This window comes from Panthera uncia (genome assembly GCF_023721935.1).
Source record: "Panthera uncia isolate 11264 chromosome D3 unlocalized genomic scaffold, Puncia_PCG_1.0 HiC_scaffold_8, whole genome shotgun sequence".
Taxonomy (NCBI): domain Eukaryota; kingdom Metazoa; phylum Chordata; class Mammalia; order Carnivora; family Felidae; genus Panthera; species Panthera uncia.
This window is the reverse complement of record NW_026057586.1, coordinates 73891775-73917687: the sequence shown is the minus strand read 5'-3', so window position 1 is coordinate 73917687 and position 25913 is coordinate 73891775. Positions and strand designations below refer to the sequence as shown.

General features: G+C 46.8%; 1 protein-coding gene across 3 annotated transcripts in view; it reads right to left on the bottom strand.

The window, feature by feature from the left end:
• Positions 1-18403, bottom strand: part of CORO1C (coronin 1C) — a 90963-nt gene extending 72560 nt beyond the window's left edge. Inside the window, exon 1 of one of the 3 annotated variants that reach the window (XM_049619202.1) lies at positions 18217-18403. In XM_049619202.1, the coding sequence (XP_049475159.1) occupies positions 18217-18313 (97 nt within the window). In that variant the 5' untranslated portion in view covers positions 18314-18403. Of the gene's footprint in view, positions 1-4574; positions 4841-18216 lie in introns of those variants that run through there. The other 2 variants (XM_049619206.1, XM_049619204.1) reach the window with 2 other exon arrangements.
• Positions 18404-25913: the final 7510 nt, after the last annotated feature.

The window sequence follows — 25913 nt, the reverse complement described above, 5'->3', positions numbered from 1 at the left end:
GAGCCACAACCCCACGAAGAAGCCTGAACTTTAACCACAGACGAGGAGGTAGGAAGCCACCGGAGGATTTCCGCAGGGGAATGACATGTTCCTGATGAACCCTTTCTGATCTAGAACGAATTTAAATCTTTCCCTAACTCTTTCACATTTGGCTTTTAATTTCTATAACCAAGATACTGATGATGAGGTGATTTGGGGTCTAAACAATTTTTAACTCCGTTATCAATTCTGACTCAATTATGCATAAATTGAATGTTACCAAAATTTTGTGCTTCAGAGGACACTATCAAGGAAAGTGAAAATGCAACTCACGGAATTGGAGAAACATTTTGCTCATCATACATCTGATAAGGCACTATATCAGCTAAAATATATAAATAACTCATAACAATAAAAACAGAACCCAGTTTAAAAAAAAGAAAAACATCTGAAGAGAGATTTCTCCAAAGAAAATATACAGTTGTCTGCTGATGACTTCAGGAGATGCAGGACATCCTCAGCCATCAGAAAATGCAAATCAAAACTACAATGAGATACTGCTTCACACCCGCTAGGACGGCTAGAGTCAAAAAGTACGAGAATAGCTAATGTGACAAGGATGTGGAGAAACTGCTGGTGGAATTGTAAAACGATGCAGCTGCTTTGGAAAACAGCGTCTGGCAGTTCCTCTCATAGTTCAACACAGAGTAACCAGTATGACCCAGCAATTCTCAAGAGAAATGAAAACATGCCCACACAGAAACTTGTACAGGAATGTTCATACGGCGGTATTATTCATAATGACCAAACAGGGGAAAACACCCAAATGTGCATCAGCGGATGAATGGATCAACAAAACACGGTATATCCATACAACAGAATATTATTCGACCATTAAGAAAAGAATAAAGTACTGATACAGGCTACAACACAAATGTCGAGAACGTTATGATTTAAAAAGACAGACACAAAAGACCAGTATTGAATGATTTATATGAAATTTACATGAAATGTCCAAAACAGGCAAATTCATAGTGACAGAAAGTAGGCTAGCGGTTGCGTAGGGCAGGGGAGGGATGAGAACGGGGGGGGGCTGGAAGACCACTAATAAGTCTGGAGTTTCTTTCTGGACTGATGGATAGGTTCTAAAAGTGTGGGTGAATATAATAAAAACCACTGAACTGTACACTTTAGACAGGTGAATTGTACAGTATGCGAATTCTACCTTAAAAAGCAGTTATAAAACAAAAAAGATCCTGTTATGCACTATTAAAATACAAACAAGCTCTCAAAAAGGAGTACAGAATCTTGCTCACTCATTTTAAAGGATCCAAACTAGGGCAAAGAAAACCCAGAGAGATTCTATTACTTAAGATTCTAGGTACTAGGTCATACTGAAATATTCATGACGATTTCCATGTTTTAATACAGAAAAGGCATCTTAAGTTGAAAAAGACAGAGAAGTGTCAGAAAACAGTTTTTTTTAACTCAGAAACAGGATAACATAGGGAAGTCACCAAATGAAAAACGAACATGTATTTGTACCCTGAATATGCGAGAGGCACCGTAATTTCTTATTGTTTCACCTCTGAAAAAGTCAAAGGTAAAACAGCCCAGGTAACAATATCTGTTTCTAAAATTTTTTTTTTTTTAACGTTTATTTTTTATTTTTGAGACAGAGAGAGACAGAGCATGAACGGGGGAGGGGCAGAGAGAGGGAGACACAGAATCAGAAGCAGGCTCCAGGCTCTGAGCCATCAGCCCAGAGCCCGACGCGGGGCTCGAACTCACGGACTGCGAGATCGTGACCTGAGCCGAAGTCGGACGCTTAACCGACTGAGCCACCCAGGCGCCCCACAATATCTGTTTCTAAAGTACGAGTTTGTGACAAATCAAAGCATTAAGAAACAATCTGCCATTATAAAGAACTGAATCTCCACATTCCCAGTCACATAACTGAGAACTTATCATTTATCCTTTTGAACATTCCATTTCACAGGCACTGGAGTGACTCTCCTCCTCATGGTTGAAGTGGATCCCAAAAGTGACAGGTGCATTAAGCGTAAAATGTAAATCAAAAAAAATAAAGTGTTTAAAAACTACTATTTGTCACCCTGAACCTAATTCTAAACCATATATAAATTAATAGACATAAATGCTGATTAGCACAATCTGCAAAGTAACAGATGACCATGCACATTCAATACTATGTGCAGTGATAGCCCACCGGTACGTGTCTATTAAAATTCATCAGGCTTGGGGCGCCTGGGTGGCTCCGTCGGTTGTGTCCGACTTCAGCTCAGGTCATGATCTCACGGTCCGTGAGTTCGAGCCCTGCGTCGGACTCTGGGCTGACAGCTCAGAGCCTGGAGCCTGCTTCAGATTCTGTGTCTCCCTCTCTCTCTGACCCTCCCCCATTCCTGCTCTGTCTCTGTCTCAAAAATAAATAAACGTTAAAAAAAAAAGTTTAAAAATTTTTAAAAAATTAAAAAGAAATTCATCGGGCTTTAATGTACCTTCCACAAATAATAAAAAACAAATACGGAAAAGGCACCTTCTGGATTTGTCAAAAAGGTGTGTACCCGACTTTTATACCAATCTTTGTTCAATGCTCAGTACACAAGACTATCACCTATCACAAAACACTGAACATCAGGCCTAATTTACAACACAATTCCCAGTTTAATTTCATTCCCTGCCTCCACATATTTATGCAACCTCTCAGACCCCAGGGTTACTAGTAGACTTCACACCCAAACACCGTGTCTCTGAAATGTACCTCCACTCCGAAAAGAAAATTAGTTTCCTAAAGTTAGTTTTCTGAAATACACAGAATCAAGTCCAAAACAGATTTTTCCCATTTCTTCAGTTTTACAGAGAATGCAGAAAGTGAAGATATATAAACAGATATCTATTTGCCTTCACAAATGAACAGACGGTACAAAGCAACTGCTTATACTTAATCATGTTTTTGTCTATTCTAGCAGGCCCTGGTGTCAGGAGAGAGTTCTGCCAGATAAGGACAATGAAATGCATTATTATATGGAGTGACTAAGAGCCCTACAAGTACTGTTTTAGAACGTAATCCCAGGCAGGAAGGCTGCGGTAAGAGGGCCTAATATTTTGTGATAACTATTACCGAAACTAAAGACATTCACCACCCAGCACCAGTTTAAAACCTCGCACTATATTCAATTGTTTAAATGTCTTACAGGAAAGAAAGGCCTTTGTATCTTCCTATCCTGGGGGAGACGAACAACTTGCAATTTGCTTCTCACACTGAATCCCACGTTTCCAACATGTAGAGGAAGTACTCTGGACACCACAAAACAAGGGCAGCCTACATTAAGGCCAAATATAGGATGTGATTCTAAACCATGATGCCGTAAAGCCTACGTTTCCTTTTCCAGCGATCAAAAAAAAAAAAAAAAAAAAAAACAAAAAACAAAACCTTTGAACGCTCCCAAAAAAGGACCGCAGGGCCAGCGCCTCCCTCCAAGAGGAAGCCCCTTTCTTCTCGGCGCTCCCTTGCAGCCTGCCACTTCCCCCAACACATTCAAAGCATTTGGGAGACGGAGAGCTGGTGTGTACGCGCCCGTGTGGACAGGCGGGAGAGCTGGGTTCCTGCATTTCCACCCTCAACATCTGACCTCATCCCCAGTCATTTAGGCGCAGCGGAGCCCCACCTGCACCTCGCTCCTTTTGACTGCGTCCCTCGCCAGCTGCTCCGCTATTGGGGGAGCACATCTCGGAATCACCCAGTTCGCTCAGACGCTCCTGGCCCCCGACCCTGCAAGCAGCGTGCCAGCTCCGTTCTTCCTCGAGACCAACACCCCCCACCCCCCGCCAGTCCCAGCCCTCCCAGCCCGCCGCTCCCACCGCCCGGCTCGTCCGCTTCCCAAGCCGCCCCCCACCCACGTTACTCCAGCTCCAGCCGTGCCCCGCCCTTCCCGACCCCCGAGCTAGAGCTTCAGGGCCCGGCGCTGGCCTCGCACCCACAGCCAGCAGTCCTCGGGCCAGACCGCCGCCCTCTACCCCTCCCACGCAGGGCCCCAGCTTGCCCCGGCCCCACGTGAGCCCGGCCCCGGCCAACCCCCCACCCACTGGCTCCCCAGGGCGGCTCAAACCCCGCCCCCAGGCCCGGGGGCCCCCCGGCTGGGCGCCCTGGCCCCGAGCAGCCCCTCCCCACCCCAGGCCCCACCCAGCCAGGCGAGTCCCCAGCCCCTCAAATCCTTCCTCGGGCAGCCCCGTCCCCACTCAGCCCGCGGCTCCTCACCCGGCCGGGAGGGGTCTGGAGCCCTGAAAGCCTCCCCTGGGCAGCCGCCTCCCAAAGGGATCCCAGTTCTCTCTCCCCAGGCCAAGGGGTTCGGTCCCGAACCTCGGCCAGCAGCCCCGGCTGCAACCCGAGACACACCGGCCGGGGGAGCCCCGGCCCAAGGATCCGCGCCCCGCGCGCCCACCACAGCCCACTCCCCTCCACCGGGCCCTGCTCCACGCCCCGCCGGCTCCTGTCAGCCGGCGCCGGCACATGCTGAGAGGGCCGGTCGGCCCGCCGGCTCGCTCCCGAGCGGCCCCGCCCGGCGCGCGCTGCTCACCAGGGCCGAAGTGCCTGAGGCGCCGCCGCCGCCGCCGCCGCCGAAGTCCCCGCTGCAAAGCCCGGCGTAGCCTCCAACCGCTGCCGCCTCCCGCCTGGCACTGAGCGCCTCGCGGGGGAGGGGCGCGGGCAGCCACCGCCGCCACCGCCGCCGCACGCAGGCCCCGCCCCCGCGCCGCGCCGCGCCCAACCAGAGGGTCCTCAGGCTGCCGAGCGCCACGCCCACTTCCGGGAGGGGAAGCCCGCTTCCCACCCCTCGTTCCACGCCCCACTCTCCTTAGCGCCCCCTCTGGTCGCGCCGAGGGATGCGGGTGGGCTGCGGGGGAAGGTGGTGCCGAAGCACACGCACCGCCCACTAGTCAACTAGCCGGAGGGCCACGCCCACTGCTCCTCAAAACGGGGAGCCGCATTCTTAGAGCTCCGCCCACTGACCCGCTTGGCTCTGCGGGGCCACATCTTCCAGCTCCTCAAAGGTTCCCAGAGCCTCTCCAAACCGGAACGTCAGCTCCTCTGAGCCCCGCCCACTGCCCTAACCAAACCCTTAGCCGGCCCCCGGGCTCCCTAAGCCCGCCTACCCTCTCGTAGCCGCCGAACTGGCCCAGCGGCCCCGCGAAACCGCGCCCCGCTTCTAGAAAGCCCCACCCACGGGCCAGCCACCCTAGTCTCAGCATCCCACGGGCCCCGCCCACTGCCTATCTAAACCCGTAAACCTCTAAGCCCCGCCCCGAATTCTCGAACTCGCGCCTCCGGCTTCCGAAGTTCTGTCCTTGCTGCCATCGCCCCCTCCCACTTCCACTTCTGGGGACTGCCAGCGCTCAGGCCCGCCCTGCACTTTCCATTGTCGCATTCCTAGCACAGGGTGGCTGTCCCTGGACTGGGCCACACCACTACTCAAGGAGATCCCATCTTGACCCCATTTTGCAGATGAGGAAATAAAAGATACAAGGTCCTTCCCTTCTTTTTCCTGGCCAAAGCCCCTCACCCGTTTGCTTAATAACTGGGCCAGCCAGGCCAAAGGGCAGTGGATTCGAGTCTCATCTTGGCTGCTGTTCAGACGATGTGTCCTAGGTCAGTTCCCTTCGCCTCTTCAGGCCAAAATTTCCTGATCTTTCGCGTGAAGCTGTCCTGTTAATAGAGTCCCGTTCTGAAATACCAAGCTCTGAAATACCAAGATTTGGGGAAACTGGACCCGAGGAAGTGAATCAACAAAGCAAGGCATCTTTGCAATTCGCAGGGAGGGATTTTTCATTTTAGGCATTGGCCTCAGAAATGTGTGTTATGTAAATCATGGTCCACCTTGAACCAAAAGAGCTAGAACAGCAACTTACTTATCCTCTCTAGGCCTCAGTTTCTTTAGCAGTAAAGTAGGGACTGTAGAAGTCACTCCCTGGAAGGATTCCTTGAGCTTAGTAATACATTAGGTAGGGCGCCTAACTTGTGATGAGCCCTTCACAAATGGTACCTGTTGCTGCTACTGCTGTGCCTCAACAAAGTGGAGGGGTGAGTTTCATTTTGCCTTCAAGCAGCCACTAACAGGAGGGACTGAGCATCCCTTCCGCAGCAAGACTTGGCCACTTACTTCGTCTAAATGAGAGATGATGATAGCAGAGCACCTAGTGCAATGCCAGGCATTTGGTGATGCACAAAAACGCTTGGCTATTATTAGGATTCCTATTTTTAATGAAGCAAGGGCATTGATAGCAGCAGAGCTCTGAGTGGCTTGGGGAAAATGAAGGTTGATGCAGTGCTCTGAGAAGGAACCAGGAAACAAGCTGGCTTACTCTTTGGGAACAGATTATCGCCAACATTTTCCATCGCTTCTATGTGCCAGGGACTATCTGAGTGCTTTGAGCACAAAATCCCCTGAAATCCCCCCCCCCAACAATCCTATGGCTACAAAAAACAATTCTTAATCCTCATCAATAGAGGTGAAGAAAATAAGAAGTGGGGGGACTGGATGGGTCAGTCATTTGAGCAACCGACTCTTGATTTCAGCTCAGGTCATGATGTCACGGTTCCTGAGTTTGAACCCCACGTCGGGCTCTGTGCTGACAGTGCAGAGCCTGCTTGGAATTCTCTCTCTCTGCCCCTCCTTTGCCCCCCCCCTAAAATAAACTAATAAACTTTAAAAAAAGTTAAATGAATTGCCCCAGATCACACAGCTTGAGCCAGGCAGAGTTAATGATAGAACGCACGTCCCCCCAAAGGCAGAATTTGCACCCTTTGCCAGTTAGCCCTTACACTCAACTGCCTCTATGGCTGCATGAAGGAACAGAGAAAACAGGGACTTTAGATCCTGACAGACTTGGCCTTACGTTCAAACTCCTCTACTCACCAGTTGTGTGACCTTGGGCGAGTCATTTTCCTTCTCTGAGTCTTACTCTCTTTATTCAGTGGGGCGCATCCAAATGCTTACTTCAGGGAGGGGATTTGAAGATTTCAGGAGTTCAGATTCAATGCATTAAGGTATGGCAAAGCATCCAGTACAGTTGCCTGTCATACAGCAGTTGTTTAAAACTTGTTGATTCACTTATCCCGGGTCTTTAAATGATTAGATTAGAAGTAAAATCTCCCAGGACACCAATTCCCCCCAGATGATAACACCATAGAACAACCATGGAATACAATGAGAAAGAAAGATCTCCAGACCTTCCCCTTCCAGGTGACTGTTTCAGTTCCTGGTTTTATCGCTGGGTTGGGAGAGGTGATTTTTGCACAAGAAACAAGGCCAGAAGCAAGGTCACTTTACCACCCCACCCCACACCTGCCCTGAATGTGGTCAGGTGAGAGTTCCTACTCCCAGAAACAGCAGGAAAATTGCATAACCCTTTCCTGGGAGAAAACTGCCCCATCCCTGTTCTAGAAACCATAGCAGTCCCTTTGTGAGCCTGAAGGAAATCTTGGCTCTGCCCAAGCCAGCCCTTACATGAAGGGACCCGGATCCAGGTGAGATGCTGGATTTTATTTTATTTTTTAATGTTTATTTATGTACTTTGAGAGTGGGGGAGGGGCAGAGAGAGAGAGAGAGAGAGAAAAGCAGAGAGAGAATCTCAAGGAAGCTCTGCACCCAACACCGGCCTCAATCCCACCAACTGTGAGATCGTAACCTGAGCCGCAATCAAGAGTCAGTCGCTTAACCCACTGAGCCACCCAGCTGCCCGAGATGCTGGATTTTAGAGTCTTCTCCAGTTCTCAAAGCCAGTGATCTCTAAAGTGACCTGAGACACATGCTAGATGAAAGGGAACTTAATGATCAGGAAAAATAAGCGTGATTCCAAATCCTACATGACACAGGGGCCAGCTCACGTATGAAGAAGAAAGGATTGTAAAACCTACATTTGGAGGCTCCTTAGCGCATCGTTTTTCTGGTTTCTCTTTGTACCCAATGGGGACATTCGTCTTGGGTTGCCAGGGCAACCTGGAAGCTGAGTGAATTAGCCCTGTGGAAGCATTAACAAATAATAATAATATTAAATAAATGAGACTGAAAACCCCTGGAGTAATCTCAGCAGGCAAAACCCCTAATTGAGTGACAGAAGAGGACAAAGCTCAGAGAATATTAAAATTCACACCACATTGATAAATCTTGATCCTCACCGCTTTGACTCCTTCTTTCTGCAAACGAGGAGTTGGAAATGATTGAGCAGCCACAGAAGGATTGCCTTTTTTTTTTAATTAAAAATTTTTAAAATGTTTTTTTATTTTGAGAGAGAAAGAGCGTGAGTGGGGGAGGGGGAGAGAGAGAGGGAGAGAGAGAATCCCAAGCAGGCTCTGAACTGTCAGCCCAAGGCAGGGCTCTGTCCTAGGAACCGTGAGATCATGACCTGAGCCAAAACTAAGAATCAGATGCTGAACCACCCAGGTGCCCTTTAATTAATTTTTTCATTTTGAGATCATTGTAGATTCGCATGCAGGTGTAAGAAAGAATACAAAGAGATCATATGAACCCTTTATCTTGGTTCCCCCAATGGTAACATTTTGCAAAATGATAGTACAATATAACAACCCAGATGTTGACATTGATACAGTCAAGATACAGAACATTTCCAAAACCACAAAATCTCGTTGCCTGTTCAGAGCCACACCCACTCCTACCCAACCCCCCTTAACTCCTGGCAACCACTCATCTGTTCTCAATTTCTCAAATTCTGCCATTTCAAGAATGACAAACAAAATGACATAGAATGCAACTTTTGGGGATTGGCTTTTTTTTTAATGTTTGGGGTTTTTTTTATTTTTTAGAGAGAGAGCATGAGTGGGACTCAAACTCATGAACTGTGAGATCGTGACCTGAGCCAAAGTCGGACACTCAGTCGACTGAGCCACCCAGGCGCCCCATGGGATTGGCTTTTTTTCACTCAGTTTAAATTTCTAGAGATGTACCCAGGTTGTTGCATGTGTGAATAGTTTGTTCTTTATTATTGCTGAATGGTATTCCATGGCATGGATGTACTACAGTTTAACTATTCAGCCCTTGAAGAGTTGTTTCCAGTCTGGAGTGGTTTATTATATATATATTTTAAAAGCTGCTATAAACATTATAAACATTCACGTACAGATTTATGTGTGAACATACATTTTTATTTTTCTGTTAACAAATAATTTCCCCATAGTACAATGGTTAGGTCATATGGTAATTGTATGTTTAGTATTTTAAGAAACTGACAAACTATTCGCTGGTGTCACTGTACCATTTACATCCCTATCAACCAGTGAGTCATAAGTGATCCAGTTTCTCTGCATCTTCACCAGCATTTGGTGTTGTCATTATTATTTTTTAGCCATTCTGATAGGTAAATAGTGATATCTTATTGTGGTTTTAATTTGCATTTCTCTGATGGCTAAACATGTTGAAATCTTTTCCTATGGTTATTTGCCATCTCTTCATGTCTTCTGCCCATTTTTTTTTATTGAACCATTTGTCATTTTGATTTTTGAGTTTGAGAGTTCTTTATATATTCTACGTACTAGTCCTCTGTCGGCTATGTGGTTTCCAAAAGTATCTCCTATTATGTAGTGGTTTTTCATCCTCTTAATGTAGTCTCTCACAAAGAGAATGTTTTTAATTTTATTCAGTTTGTCGGTTTTCCTTTAAAAAAATAGTTATTTATTTATTTATTTTGAGAGAGACAGAGAGAATGTGAGCAGGGGAGAGGCAGAGGAAGAGGGAGAGAGAGAATCTTAAGCAAGCTCCTTGCTTAGCTTGGAGCCCAAGGTGGGGCTTGATCTAACAACCATGAGATCATGACCTGAGTTGAAATCAAGAGTCAGATGCTTAACCGACTGAGCCACCAGGCACATCAATTTTTCTTTTTTAGATTATGCTTTTGGTATTAAATCTAAGAAGTCTGTGATCCATATTGCACTGTTGTTTAAGTTTATCTTTTTTTTTTTTTTTTTTTTTTTTTTTTTAGTAATCTCTATACCCAACGTGGGGTTGGAACTCACAGCCCCAAGATGAAGAATCACATGCTCTTTCAACTGAGTCAACCAGGAGTCCCTTTGTTGAATTAATTTTTGTATAAAGTTTGAGACTTAGGTTGAGGTTAATTTGGGGGTGTGTGTGTTAATGTTTATTGAGAGAGAGAGAGAGAGAGAGAGAGAGAGAGAGAGAGAGAGGTAGAGGACACAGGGGAGGGGCAAAGAGACAGGGAGAGAAAGAATCCCAAGCAGCCTCTGCACTGTCAGTGCAGAGCCCAATGTGGGGCTTGATCTCGAGACTGCAAGATCATGACCTGAGCTGAAATCAAGAGTCTGATGCTTAACCTGCTTAACCAACTGAACCACCCAGGGCCCTGAGGTTAAATTTTTTTTTTTTTTTTTTTTTGGCCAACAATTGTACAATTGCTCTAGTATCATTTTTTGGAATTGCTATCTTTCCTCCATTGACTTTTAATTTTGCACCTTTGTCAGATATCCATCGGGCATATTTATGTGGGCCTATATATGGGTTCTCTATTTCTTGCATTGATCTATTTATCTATCTTCTGCCATTAACACACAGTCATGATTATTGAAGTTATATAATAAATCATGAGATTGGGTACACTGTTTCTGTCCACTTTTTTCCCTTTTTAAGAAATGTTTTAGTTATTCTAACTTCATTGCTTTTCCACATAAATTTTAGAATAATCTTGTTTATATCTGCAAAAACGTCTTCCTGAGGTTTTATAGGAATTGTGTTAAACCTGTATATCAGTTTGGGGAGAAGTGACAGTAGCTTTATTGTGCTGTTTTCTAATCCATAACATCATAGGTCTGCTTATTTGATTTCTTTCATTGTGTTGTCTGCTTCAGTAGATAAGCCCTATACATGTTTTGTGAGATTCACACCTAAGTAATTTTTTTTTAATTGTAAATAGCATTGTATTTTTAAATTTCAGTGTCTGTGAGTTCCTCGGAAGTATATTGAAATATAATTAATTTGTTTGTATGTTTAACTTGCATCCTGCAACCTTCTCTTTTTAATTTTTAAAAATTTATTTTTCTTATGTTTGGGGGTGGGGGGCTGTGAGTGGGGGGAGGGGCAGAGGGAAAGAGAGAGAGCATCTTAAGTAGGTTCCACGCAGAGCCCAATGCAGGGCTCAATCCCACGACCCTGGGATCATGACCTGGCCTGAGATCAAGAGTCAGATACTCAACCGAGCCACCCAGGCACACCTCTTGCAAACTTCTTGAACTCACTGATTAGTTCCAGGAGGTATTTTTTAGATTTCTTGGGATTTTCTATGTAGACAATCATGTTATGCATAAATAGGGATAGTTTTGTTTCTTCCTTTCTGATCTGTATGCCTTTTCTTGCCTTATTGCACTGGCTAGAACCTCCAGTACTGTGTTGAGTAAATAGTGAGAGCAAACATCCATGCCTTTTTCTTGACTTTAGGGGGGAAGCATTCAGTCTTTCATCATTAACTATGAGGTTAGCTATACTCTTTATCAAGTTGTGAAAGTTTCCCCTTTATTCTTATTTTTAAAAGAGTTTTAATCATGAATAGCTGTTGAATATTGTCAAATATTTTTCTACATCAAATGATATGACCATATGATTTTTTTGGTTTAGCCTATTAATAAGGGAAGTTAGACTGGTTGATTTTTGAATATTGAGCCAGCCTTATAAGCCTGGAATAAATTCCACTTGGTCATGGTGTATAATTCTTTTTATATGTTGCTGAATTCTCTTTGCTAATGCATTTTTAAGTATGTTTTTTTCTAAACTAATGAGGGATATGGGTCTATAGTTTTTTTTGGTACTCTCTGCCTGATTTTGATATCAGAATAACACTGCCTTAATTAAATGAGGTGGGATGTGTTTCCTTCTCTTCTATTTTCTGAAAGAGATTGTGTAGATTGCTATTAATTCTTTAAATGTTTGCTAGGCTTTTCTAGTGAAACCATATGGATCTAGAGACTTTTTCTGAGGGGGAGCTGTTAAATTGCAAATTAACCTTCCTTAATAGCTATATTGTTCTTCAAATTGTTCCCTACTGAGTGACTTAAGATAGTTTGTGCTTTTTAAGGTATTGGCCCATTTCCTTTAAGTGGTCAGATGTATGTGTATAGAGTTGTTTGTAGAATGTTCTTATCTTTTGATGTCCACAGGGTTTGTAGTGATAGTTCCTGTTTCATCCTGATACTGGTTAGTTGTGACTTCTTTTTGTCTTGTTTTCTTGATCATTCTTAGAGATTTGTCACTTTTACCTATTCTTCCAAAGAACTGCTCTTTGTTTCGTTGATTTTCGCTATTGTCTTTCTATTTTCAGTTTAATTGATTTGTGCCCTTTATTATTTCCTTCCTTCTTCTTGCTTTGGATTTATTTTGCACTTCCTGTTCTAGGTGCTTGATGTGGGAGCTTAGATTACTGCTGTGAGACTTTAGCTAATACTATATAATATATAATACTATATAATTCTTTCTCAGTACTGCTTTAGCTTGTGTGACACACATTTTGATGTTTGCATTGTTGTTTTCATTCAGTTCAATGTATGTTTAAATGTCCCTGGAGACTGCCTCTTTGACTCATGAATTATTTATAAGTGTGTTGTTTAGTTTCAAAGTGTTTGGAGATTATCCTGTTATGTCTCTGCTATTCTTTTCTAATTTGATTTCCTCATGGTCAGAGAACACATTGTACGATTTCTTTAATTGTTTTAAATTTGTTGAAGTTCCTTTTGAATGGCCCAGGATATAGCCTATGTTGGTATATGTTCAGCGGGTACTTGAAAAGAATGTGTATGCTGTTGTTCAACAGAGTGTTCTACAAATGTCAATCAGATCCTGTTGGTTAATAGCGTCTTTGCTATTGACCAAAAAATACCAATTTTTTTGTCAAGTTGTTCTTTCAGTTGTTGAAAAAGGAGTGTTGAAATATTAAACTACAAGAATGGATTTGTCCATTTCTCCTTTCAGTTTTGTTTTTTGCTTCATATATTCTGCAGCTCTGATGTTTGCTGTATACACATGTAGGATTACTAGGTCTTCTTGGTGGATTGCCTTTTTATCATTATAAATGTTCCTCTCTGCCTGGTAGTTTTCTTTGCTCCGAAATACACTTTAGCTAATATTAACATGGCCACTCTTGAATTCTTTTGATTAATGCTTCCATAATATATCTTTTTTTTCCATCGTTGTACTTTCAACCTGCTTATATTGACATATTTGAAGTGCGTTTTGATCCACTCTCCCAATCTCTATCTTTTAATTAGTGTATTTAGACCCTTTACATTTAAAGTAATTGTTGATTTGTTAAAGCTTGATCTGACATATTGTTTTGTGATTTATGCTTGTTCTACTTTTCATTTGTCTTGTTCTCTGTTTCCTGCTTTCTCATGGGTTCCTTGAACATTTTTTTAGAATTCCACTTCGATTTATCTCTAGTGGTTTTGAGTGTATCTCTTTGTATAGCTTTTTGAGTGGTGGCTCTAAGTATTACATTATAGATAGGCTAAGCCTATATCATGTTCACAGTCTACTGGTGTCATTTCACCAGTTCAAGTCAAGTCTAGCAAACTCATTTCCCTTTATGTCTCCTTTGTTTATCATATAACTGTCTTAAAGATTCCCTCTACATACGTTTAGGACTGTATCAGACAGTGGTAAAGTCCTGACTCTCTATTATGCTTCCTCTGATGCCACCCTGGAGGAGAGAGATGAACACATCACTTCCTCAGTGGGGGTGGAAATCCAGACTTCTCCTGTGGTCTCCACTGACACCAATGGGCGAAGTCTTCATGTCTACCCAGTGGGGATGAAAGTCCCTACTCCACCCCCTACTCAGCCTCGTCTGACACCACCTCGCGACGTGGGAACATCCACAAGAAAACGCATTTCGCGCACTTGGCCCAGGGCCCAGCACATGCTGGGGGCTGAGTCCATGCCTGATGGCTCTGATGGACTGAGCTGATGGTAGAAACCCTGGTGTCATGATTGGCCCTGCCACCGGTCCTGGTTCTGTGATTTTGGGTGAACCATGCCACCTTCTCGACGTCTCAGGTCCTTTATCTCTTCAATGGGGAAAAATGATGCTGACCTGAGATTCTGTTTGTTAGAGCACCTGCCACAGATACTTACTACAAATAAATATTATAACAGAACTGGTACTCACTGCTCACCAGGCCCAGTGTTACCAATTTGCCAGATTCTAACTCAAGGAATCTTCAGTCTAAGCTGATGGAAAATAATGTGTTTTTTTGTAAATCTCCATTTTACAGAGGAAACTGAGGTTTGTTACATAATAGGAGGTGACTGATACAACCTCGAAAGAACTCAGAAGGGCTATTCTATGTTAGCTCATAATTCCATTCTCAGAAATTTATCCTGAGGCAATAATCATGGTTACACGCAAAGATACAGTTAATTCTCATTTTTCACTGTTGTTCTATTCTATAATGAAGTCACCACAAACATTGAATACCAGATCCTTGCACCTAGGGGAAATATAGGGCTCGGTTCCAACAGGCTTCCGGTCACAACAATTTCATCAACCAGTGACTATATAACCTTGTTTTATGTGTGTTTCTGTTTAAAGACACCTTTTTTTAGGGACACCTGGCTGACTCGGTTGGTAGAGCATGTGACTCCTGATCTCAGAGTTGTAAATTCAAGCTCCACACTGGGCATAGAGATGACTTTAAAAAATGGTAATAACAAAATGGGGCTTATTCCGCAGCTCAGTCAGTTAAGCGTCTGACTTCAGCTCAGGTCACAATCTCGTGGTCCGTGAGTTTGAGCCCCTCGGCGGGCTCTACGCTGACAGCTCAGAGCCTGGAGCCTGCTTCTCCCTCTCTCTGCCCCTCCCCTACTTGTGTTCCATCTCTCTCTCTCTCTGTCTCAAAAATAATAAATAAACATTACAAATATATATATATATAATTTAAAAAGATAATAAGACACCTTGTTTAATATATACGTTGTTAATTAATGTATATTTATATAGTTGATTCATTAACATTGAACTTACAGCCAATAGCACTATAACTCAGGCCTGAACAAAGCTTATCTAACACATGCATTTTCTCCCTAAGGCACATCGCCCACCTCCTTGCACTTCCCAATCTCAGACCACACATTAGCACTACAGTTGGGGGCCATTTTAAATAGCCAATCATGGCCCAAATGCACACAAATGCTAAATATACGGTGAAAGAACACTTTTTTTTTACATTAGGAGAGCTAAAATAAGGCAGAGCATTGCCTCCTTCCATCTCAGCTGGGATGAGTAACATTTTCTCTGCTGTGTGCACGTGCCCCCGAATGACTACAAAAGCAGGGGCTGCAAATAAATCGTAACAAGTAGTTGAATTTGCAAGTACAGAGTCTACAATAACGAGGGTCAGTTGCAGTGCGTAAGGACATTTGTTGCTGTTTGGTATGGAAACAACCCTGGATGAAAACAAGAAGAGTGGATGGGCAAACGCATTCCAGTGTAGTAATCGGACCGAACACTATAGGTGAGGGATGTGGCCAGAAAGACAGACTGAGGTCAGGCCCTGGAAAGAATGAACAGCGGCCAAAAGTGTCTGTGCCTCATCCTAGAGGCAAATGTGACTTCCCGGAATCCAACCACATGCCCAAGTAACACCTGCAAAGGACGGGTTTGCCACAAACTATGGACTATGGCTTCAGCCTTTCCCCCTTGTGAAGCCTGGCTCTTCTCAGTCCACTGGGAGCCACGGGTTTTTAAGCAGGAGATAGAAAAGAATTTAGTGGAAGAAGATTGGTTGCCCATTTCTATGTCCCATTTCTATAAACACACACGCACACAATAATACAAATTATCTCTGAGTGACAGGATTCGAGTTACGAGTGAGTTTCCTTTTCCTATTTCCTGTTCTGTGTTTTCTCACTTTTCTGCAAGGGGCATTCGATGGTTGGAAATTTTGACATGTCCCCTCTTTGAAGAGGGTGAAGGAATTCTATAAATTCAAGGTGTCCTGTCAAGACCCCCAGGCACCTGTGAAGATTTTTCAGAATTCAGATACGAACCTCGGTACAAAGACTACTCGCTCACCCAGGTAAGTAAATCTCATTGAGATCATCAGCTTTCCAATTGCCTGTACCACCTACAGCAGTGTGAGCAACAGCTTCCAAAGTCTAACTTGGCTTTTGCTCCCCTCACAAGTCAGATGCCTCAGCCTCACGTGAAAAGGAGATTATTGTTAATTTGTTAATTAATAACAACGATAAAGGCTTAGACCAATGCTTCCTCAACTGAGGGCAATCATACTTCCCATGTCTGTCGCCAAGGGGACATTGGACAATGTCTGGAGGCATTTTTGGTTGTCATGACTTGGACAGTGCAACCGGCATCTAGGGAGTAGAGGCCAGGGATGCTGCTAGAAACAATGTACGAGGCGGCCTCCATCTCACCGACGACAAAAGAAGTATTAGGTCTCAGATGTCATCGGTAGCCAGGCTGAGAGACCGGGGCTCAGACATACGGAGCTTTACTAAGTCTTACTGGGCCAGGGGTTTCACAGGAAAGATCTCATTCAATCATCACAGCAATCCTAGGAGAAAGGGCCTATTGCCATGCCCATTTTACAGAAGAGGAAACTGAGGCTTCAGGAGGGGAAGCAACTTGAAATGATATGGCTCCATCTTGCATGTCTCTGACTTCAGAGTCTGCATTCTCCCCCCCCCCCAGCCTGTCTTTCCAAATTGCTGAGTTACCCTTGTTTGTTTATGACGGAAACTTTCAGAGATAAGCAAAAGCAAAGAAACCAGTTGAACGGGCCCACGTGTTCCTACTCTCCAGCTTCGGGGCTACACTTGGGACCTCAGAGACATGATGCTCTCCTGGAGAGTCAGAAATGCCTGAACACACCAGGATAAATCACACCAGTCTTGGACCCTTGCAGGGGGGGGGGGGGGGCGGAGGGCGGCACATGAGCTCCTCTCCGGTGGTTTGGAATATGTTCCCTTTTTCCTTTACAGGTTTTGACCATAGCCCCCACCAGCCGTTGCCTTTCCCAGCAGAAAAGCTGGGTATAAGATCATCTGTTCTCTCCCCAAGGAAGTGCCACCTCCTTTTCTGGAGAGGTGAGAAAATGGCTTTTCCCAGAGGAGAGTTCCAACGGGAGAACACCCCTCTAAGACACAGATGCTTTGTACACCAAAACTTGGTGGCAGGAAGGTATTGTTTGCAATGTGGGGACCGAAGTGGCTCTCTCTCTCTCTCTCTCTCTGTCTCTGGGTCTGCATGCATTCACAAGTTCTTAGGATGGGAAGACGTGGCAATATCTTTTATTCCAGCAAATGCTCTCCGGTTTCTGCTTTGCGCCAGACTCAACTGCACCCCCAGTCCCAGACTACTACAGACAACAAGCAGTAGTCGGCTGGCTTCTTTCAGATGAGGCCAGACCTTCAAGTCAGGGCAGGAGAAACCGGGTTTGTAACCCAGAGAGGGGCTTCTATTGGTCCCTATTCATATTCGAACTGAAATACGTGTGCTGGGAAAACAGCAGGAGGGATGGCTATGAACGTGAGCTTTGGAATCAGGCAGCCCTGGGTTCAGAGTCCAGCTGTTTCAAGAATTAGCTGTTGGGGCGCCTGGGTGGCTCAGTCGGTTAAGCGTCCGACTTCGGCTCAGGTCACGATCTCACGCTCCGTGAGTTCGAGCCCCGAGTCGGGCTCTGGGCTGATGGCTCAGAGCCTGGAGCCTGCTTCCGATTCTGTGTCTCCCTCTCTCTCTGCCCCTCCCCCATTCATGCTCTGTCTCTCTCTGTCTCAAAAATAAATAAACATTAAAAAAAAAAAAATTAAAAAAAAAAAAAAAAAGAATTAGCTGTGTGATGCTAGGCAAGTTATTCATGTCTTTGAACAACAGTTCCCTCACCTGGAAAGTGAGGATTATTCACTCAGCTTGTTTTGAGCCCCTACTGGACGCCAATAAGTGATTTCTGTTAAGTTCATTACTACTGAGAACCGTATCATTTCTCATTTGTTCTTCCCAATATCCCCGCCAGGGAGGCTGAGGTGAGATTGTAAAAATGATTATCAACTCTCCTCCTTCCCCTAGCCATGCCCTGTGGAGTCGCTCTCCACGCTGACTCAGGCCTTGACCTTGGGACTGGCTTTGGCCAATGGGACGTGAACAAACATGACACATGCAAAGACCTGTGAACTGTTTGTGTGGGGAGCTTACCCTCTCTTGCTCTACTTGGATCCCAGCCACCACATGAAAAGCCCAGGAAGACGAAGTTAGCCTGCTGGATGATGACAGTCGCATGACCCAGACACATCCCGTCACCCCAGCCAGCAGCCACCAACCTCCAGACATACGAGTGAGGACATCCTAGACCATCCAGCCATGATCAACCTTTCATCCGGCCACAGCTGCAAGAGCAAACCCACAGCCAAGTTAGCCCCCCAGTCATGAGCGAAATAATGCATGTTGCTTCAAGCCGCTAACACTTTGGAGTGGTTTGTTACACAGCAGTAGGTAACTGATACAAAGCCCTTATCCTCCCATTTTCTAGACAAGGAAATGGAAGCTCACGGAAGCTTGCCCAAGGCCATGGAGCCAAGGCTCACTCTCCTCCTACACCATGCAGTGAGGCCCCTTCTGCCGCCTCCAAGTCCCTAAAGCAGGGCCACTGGCCAAGGACCCTGACTGCCTGGGTTTAAAACCCGTCTCAGGGGGCCTGGTGGCTCTCAGTCTGTTAAGCATCCAACTTCGGCTCAGGTCATGATCTTGTGGTTCGTGGGTTCCAGCCCCATGTTGGGCTCTGTGCTGACAGCTCAGAGCCTGGAGCCTGCTTTTCTGCCCCTCCTGCCCCGCTCCCCTCAAAAATAAACAAACATAAAAAAAATAAAACAGAAAACAAACAAACAAAAAAAAACCCTGTCTCCTGGGGCACCTGGGTGGCTCAGTCGGTTAAGTGTCTGACTTCGGCTCAGGTCATGATCTAGCAGTTTTTGAGTTCAAGCCCCACATCGGGCTCTGTGCTGACAGCTCAGAGCCTGGAGCCTGCTTCGGATTCTGTGTCTCCCTCTTTCTCTGTCCCTCCCCAGCTTGCACTCTGTCTCTCTCTCTCTCTCTCTCTCTCTCTCTCAAATAAACAAACATTAAAAAAAAAATTAAAACCTGTCTCAGCCACTGACTAGAGAGTGACCTAACTTCCCTGTGCCACACCTTGCCCATCTGTAAGATGGGGATATGATAATCGCACCTACTTCGCGGGGGCTGATGTGAAGACTCAGAGAGTTAAAATGAAGGTAAAGTACTTAAAACAAGGTCCGACACATCGCTGGCAGTCAGTGCAGACCAGCTGTCATCATTGACGGTATTTTACAGATGAGGACACTGAGGCTCCGAGAGGGGACTGCATTGATTAATTTCACTTGGCTAAGTCAATGGTGGAGCGGAAGTCTGGACTCTGGGCCGACAGACCAGACCCTTCATCACAGCTCCACTGCTCCTGGAACTTCCGGGATCACCTGCCCATCACACAGAGTCCCGCCTCTGCAGCCAGAGTTCCTGCCCCAGAGTCAAAGGAGAACTTGCTCTTTCAGGTTCTCTTTAAGGTTCTATTACACAAATGGATCGCAGGCCGGTTCCTCAGAAATCCACACCCCTGTAAAGACCTTTGCATTGATCACACTGCATTGCAATGGTTTGTTTTTCTTTCTTTACTTTTTTTTTTTTTTTACGTTTATTTATTTATTTTGAGAGAACGTGAGCACAAGCAGGGGACTGGGGGAGGGGCAGAGAGAGAAGAGAGAATCTCAAGCAGCCTTGACGCCGTTAGCACAGAGCTCGATGCGGGGCTCAAACTCAAACCGTGAGATCACGGCCTGAGCCGAAACCAAGAGTCGGACGCTTAACCGACTGACCCACCCAGGAGCCCCACAATGGTTTGTTTTTCTAACCATCTTCTTTGCTAATAGAAATATCTACCACATAGAGGCGCCTGGGTGGCTCAGTCGGTTGAGTGTCCGACTTCGGCTCAGGTCACGATCGATCTCACGGTCCGCGAGTTCGAGCCCCACATCCGGCTCTGGGCTGATGGCTCAGAGCCTGGAGCCCGCTTCCCATTCTGTGTCTCCCTCTCTCTCTGCCCCTTCCCTGCTCTCCCTCTGTCTCTCTGTGTCTCTCAAAAATGAATAAATGTTAAAAGAAAGAAAGAAGGAAAGAAAGAAAGAAAGACAGACTCAGAGTGGAGAAGACATGTGATGCACACACTTGGGATTCAAATATAGGTCTGTCTTATTTGTGATGCGGGCTTATCCGAAGCACGGTGGGACGTTTCACTACTGAGAATAATACACTCTACAGTAGTTAAACACATGCCATCGTTCTAGGTCCAGTACTAATCGTGTCACGTGTGTATCTCCTTTCATCCTCAAAACATTGCAAATAGATTCTGTTGTTATCTTTTCCTTTTAGAAGAGGAAACTGAGGCCCAGAGAGGTATAGAAACCCGTCCAGGGTCACACAGCTAGACGGAATAGTTGGGACTTGAACCGAGTATCAACAACAACATCTATGGACTTTCTACTCCATTTTCGGTCTCTCTGAATGACGTCAAGCACAAAGACCATTATTTCCACTCCTTAGAATGTTCTCAACAGTGTCTGGGGTGCTAAATAAATATTCACTGAACATATTAATGATTAAATGAATGGAACCCTCAGGGTCTCTCCAAGCACCCATGCAGCTTCCCTGGGTCTGTGCAGCGAGTGGGAGAACTTTGGAGGACGTGAGCCAAGCAAGTGGAAGCTTGGCTTCCTCACCATAACCCTCATGCTGGTTGCATGGCCTCTGATGACATAGTCTTCCGTGAGCCAGATGTTTTCACTTACACTCCTTAAAAAGTTTTTGAGAATCCAGAGAAAGAAAGGGGGCAGTTAACTTATAACAGGATTGGCTTTCTCTGCTGCCTGGCTTGGGCTATTAGATGGCTTAACTGGGCACAGACACAAGCCGGGAACATCTCTCCCTGAAGTGCACACGGCCACAAATCAAAAATCAATCTTCATGTGGGAACAGCGTGCGGAGGGCTGTTGCTCACATATGGGGCTTTCCAAAGCTCTGCATCCCCAGAACCGATGGGAACTCCTATCAGGAAGCCACTTGAGATCATCCGACCAGTTAGTTGCAAGTCAGTGTAAGAGCTGACAATCTGGCAGAATGAAAAGGAAAGAAAGAATGACTCCCGACTCCATGAGGAGTCTTGAAAGTGGTCTGGTCTTCAGCCCAGTCTATGAATTATCCGCAGCTGTAACACAAATCACCCAAAATGTATTAGCTCAACACAACAAAATCATTTATCATCTCTTGCGGGTTGACAATTTGGGAGCCGCCTCGCTGTGTGGCTCTGGGGGAGGGCTCCTTAGAAGGTTGCAGGCAGACGAAAGTCGGGACCGCGGTCCGTGGAAGTCTTCACTGAGACCCCACCCCTGCCTCCAAGTTGGTTCGCCCACATGGCTAACAAGCTGGTGCGGCCGTTGGCGGGAGGCCTCAGTTTCTCGTCAGGTGGGCATCTTCCCTGGCTGTTTGAGGGCCCTCATGACATGGCGGCCGGCTTCCCCAGACTGAGAGATTCAAGAGCCCACGGCAGAGGCTGCAATGCCGTTCACGACTGAGCTTTGAAAGTCACACACTGTCATTTATGCCTATGCAGGCCAGCCCTGATTCGGTATGGAAGTCGGCTTCCTAAAGACGTGACCATGAGCAAGCGTGGATTGCTGGGGCCCCCGTTGGAGATAGGCTACCGTTTCTGAGAATCGGGTCTAAGGAGGGATGGCAGGTGCTACAAATGCATTAGGCATAAAGGTGTTCACCACAACGTCGTTCAACGGTAAGAAATTGGAAACGACCTATGCGTCCTTCTTCTGAGAAGCCACACAATGGAGTCACGATGATCTGTGTGCACGTGCCGAGAGAAAGAACTGGGAAGACATCATCAGGACACCATCAGGCTCTGAGCCCTGGTTGTTTCTGTGGGTGGGCGTCGGATTGCGTAGGATACGTAGCAGATTGTGGCTCAGGGCACCCAAATGTGGAACCGACGAGGGAAGGGAGCTGGCTCTTCACGTATAAATCCTTCCTGCTGGGCTGCTCTCTCCACGACACTCCCAGAAAATTGACGCTGAGCATTTTGGTGACTGAGTGCCCGCGTGGCTGAGATATGCCTTTCACCAGACTAGTTTCAAACCGGAGGTTTAGCGGGCTGCCTACAGGGTTTGATTCTGGGTAGTAAATGGTCCAGCTAGGTGTCAGGGACTGGTTCTCATCCACCTACACTGATTGGGACACTGAGAATCTTCTGGAGCACCCAGGATAGGGAAGGGCCGCAGAGATATTACCATTTCCTGCTAATTAGAAACAGACGTTTATCCCCTGCCCCCTTGCCCTCCACCAGCTCAGTGAGAGATGACCAGTCATTCTTCTTGACCCTCAATACATTAGCCATCCAGGGATTGCAAAGAAAATGAGACCATTTCTGGAAGAAATCTATGGCCCCATCTGTCCCTCTTTCCCTGAGGCTCCCAGGACTCAAGCTTTTAAAAGATGCAAAGAGTTTTTTCTTGTCGCCAGATTGCGGCGGCCCCCTGCAGCTGAAACCAAGTCCTTTCCCAGGGCCTGGGACAGTCACATCCCTCAGGGAGAAGACGCCGATGGGGTGAGAGACTTGGATGCTAACCCTTCCACCGCCTCAGTCGGCAAGCCAGAGGAGATGGAGAAAACGAGCAAGGCTTCCTGTTATCATGTTAGCGCCATCGAAGCAGTTTGGCAGATGAGGCTTTGGCAGTGAGCAGACCCCTTTTTGGTTTCCATCTCTGCCGAGGACACGCTGTGTGGCCTCGGGCAGGTCCCCCTGCCTCTCTGTGCCTCCATTTCCTCACCGCAAAAAGGAGAGCATTGTGGGGCCTACCTTTCAGGGTTGCCGCGAGGCGGAACGAGATCCCATTTATTTATTTAAATTTTTATTTTCTTAACGTTTATTTATTTTATTTTATTTTTTTTTTTCAACGTTTATTTATTTTTGGGACAGAGAGAGACAGAGCATGAACGGGGGAGGGGCAGAGAGAGAGGGAGACACAGAATGGGAAGCCGGCTCCAGGCTCTGAGCCGTCAGCCCAGAGCCCGACGCGGGGCTCGAACTCACGGACCGCGAGATTGTGACCTGAGCTGAAGTCGGACGCTCAACCGACTGAGCCACCCAGGTGCCCCATGAGATCCCATTTAAACGCTTAGCAAGGTATACGGCACACGAGAAAAGCATAGTAAATGGCTGTCAGGATCACACTACCGCAGATTCACAAGGTACCGCATTTGGGAATGGGATGACGGCAAGATACTTGGGCTGTAAATTTGGAAAGACCAGCGGGAACGTGACCAGCGCCCCGTGCTCCTTTTCTCTGCCTAAATTACTTGTACTTGAGAACTGTGGGGGTTTTGCTTTCTTTTTTTTTTTTAAATCACTTCATGGTTGGTTTTTGTTCGTTTGTTTGTTTTGTCTTTTTTTTTTTTTTTTTTTTTTTTTAATCCCCAAAGGAGGAGAAGTGTGAAGAATGGAGCCTTGGAGTCAGAGCCGAGAGGAATTGGATGCCTGCAGGCGAGACCAGGTCCTGCTGGCCCGGATGGAGCCTTTGTGAGATTAGGAGAGGCTGAATCACTACCATTTCAATTCCTTGTCTCTCGAGCGGGGATAAACAAGACACAGCCAGGCCCACAGGGATGCTGAGGTGAGCTGGGTGATCTGGTGTAGACCGCCAAGCCTGTCTCAAACCCTGCCTGTGGGACCTGATTGTATTCAGTGCACCTGCTCTTTGCCTTGGCCTTCAGCCACGCCCCTCACCCCACTAGACACGGTGCACCCGGAGGCCCGCAGGCACGCAGGGCCCGCAGCTGGGATGCTTGCACTGGAGGCGGGAGGACTCAGGAGGCTCCAGGCCACGCGTGGTCTCCTCCAGACTGTGTATTGTGGGCCAGGTAGAAGGAGGAAGAGAGTGGTCCCTGGGGTCCCTGGGAGGGAACCGGGCAGGTGGGCAGGGGAGCATCCTGTGGGCGGGGCTGTAGAAGGCAGCGCCGCCCATAGTCCCCCACCTGGCCCAGAGAGACCCCCTCCCTGCCTCCTGGGGCTGCAGAAACCATCCGGACACCCTGTTGCCACCCCTGGGAGGCTTCTGGACCCACAGGGGTGGGGACATGAGTGACAGGGACCCTTCCTTCTTGCACTCTGGGAGCTTCTAATAACACCCCAAGCCCAGAGGCTGCTGACCTCGTGTTTCCCCTTCACCTCCCTATGAGAAAACAAGGACCTCAGCAAAGGGGCTCTTTGTACTGCTCTCTTCCAACCCCTCCCACCCACTCTCTCAGCCTTAGGGAGACCCCTGCCTTGTCTACCCAGAAGCCAGGCCCTGCTGATTGTTTTGGGGCTGAACAGGGAGAATGGCTAAGGCTACAGCTGGACCCAGCAAGATACACGCTCTGTGACCTTGGACAAGTCACTGGCCCTCTCTGGGCCTCAGTTTCCCCGTCTTTGGAGACAGGAGCTATCCTGTAAAAACTGTGGTCCCATCTGCGAGTGCCTTTATAGAGCACTTACTGAATGCTCCACAGGTACATTTATAGAGCACTTACTGTATGCTTCACCCTTCACCTGCTTCCCAACAATCCTTTGAGGGCACTAGTGTTACTGATAGTCCAGTGTCCAGGAAGTGAGGCTCAGAGAAGTGGGGTGACATGTCCACAGGCACACAGCTAGGAGTAGTGGTGCTCAGCTTGAACCCTGCTCTCCTGTTTGACTAGCTTCGACCTCTTGGGGTGCAGGCCTAACTCTGGAGGGGCTTCCACTGCCACTCCAACCTTCCCTACCTCCTTTCCAGCCTCTGCAGGGAGAGGCTAGCCGGGAGGAGCTGCCATCCCACCTCCACTGGGCTCAGCACAAAGGCTGAGACAGGGCCTTGGCTCCGTCCCCATTTAGTCGGGAAGTGAAGTGGAAAAACACCCGAGAGCCGGCTCCGGGTGGGGAGGGCGTTCTGGGAACCGCTTCGGCTCTCTGGGCCCACAGCCAAACAGCCACAGAAATGAGATTCAGTTCCTTCAGCAATCTCAGCGCCCACCATGTGCCTGGTATGGAGCAAGGCCCTGGGGTAGAGTAGAAAAAGTGGGAGAACTCACCCCAAATCACGGAAGCCCATGTTTATGGGGGACTTACTATGTGGACGCTCATTGAATCCCAACCACACCAACTGATTGGTGCTGTTATTATCCCCAAGTGACAGATCTGGAAAACGAGGCCTGAGAAGGACAGTGAGTTGCCCGAGGCCACACGGCCAGTTGGTATTGGATCTCAGATTTGGAACCCTCACTGCCTGACTTTGAACCTGAATTATCTCTCTGCAGTGTTGTTTACTGAACACCTACCACATGCAGTCAGTTGTAGGTCATCTCCACCCCTCCCCCACAGACTGTCACCCTATTTTACAGAGAGGAAAATGGAGGCTCAGAGAGGTTAGGTAATTGGGCCAACGTCACACAGCCAGGAAGCAGCAGAGGAAAGATTCAAAGAGATCTACCTGCCTCCCCCAAACCTCTAATGGCCCCAGAGGGGAAGAGATCAGCCCCATCATTCGTCATTTATTTATTTATCCGTTCATCGAACAAATAGTTATTGAGTGCCTATTATGTCAGGCCCAGGGTGAGCCACAATAAACCTGACTCAGCACCCAACCTAAGGGGCTCACAGTCTTGTACAGGCCAGTGGGGTACTCCGACTAAATACTTCTCTCTTCCAGATTTGGGTGGGGGTAGGGAGTGGGGGGTGGGGAGTGGAGGGCCGGCTGCTGTTAGGGATGGCTTCCTGGAAGAGGTGGTTCTGGAAGTCTGTC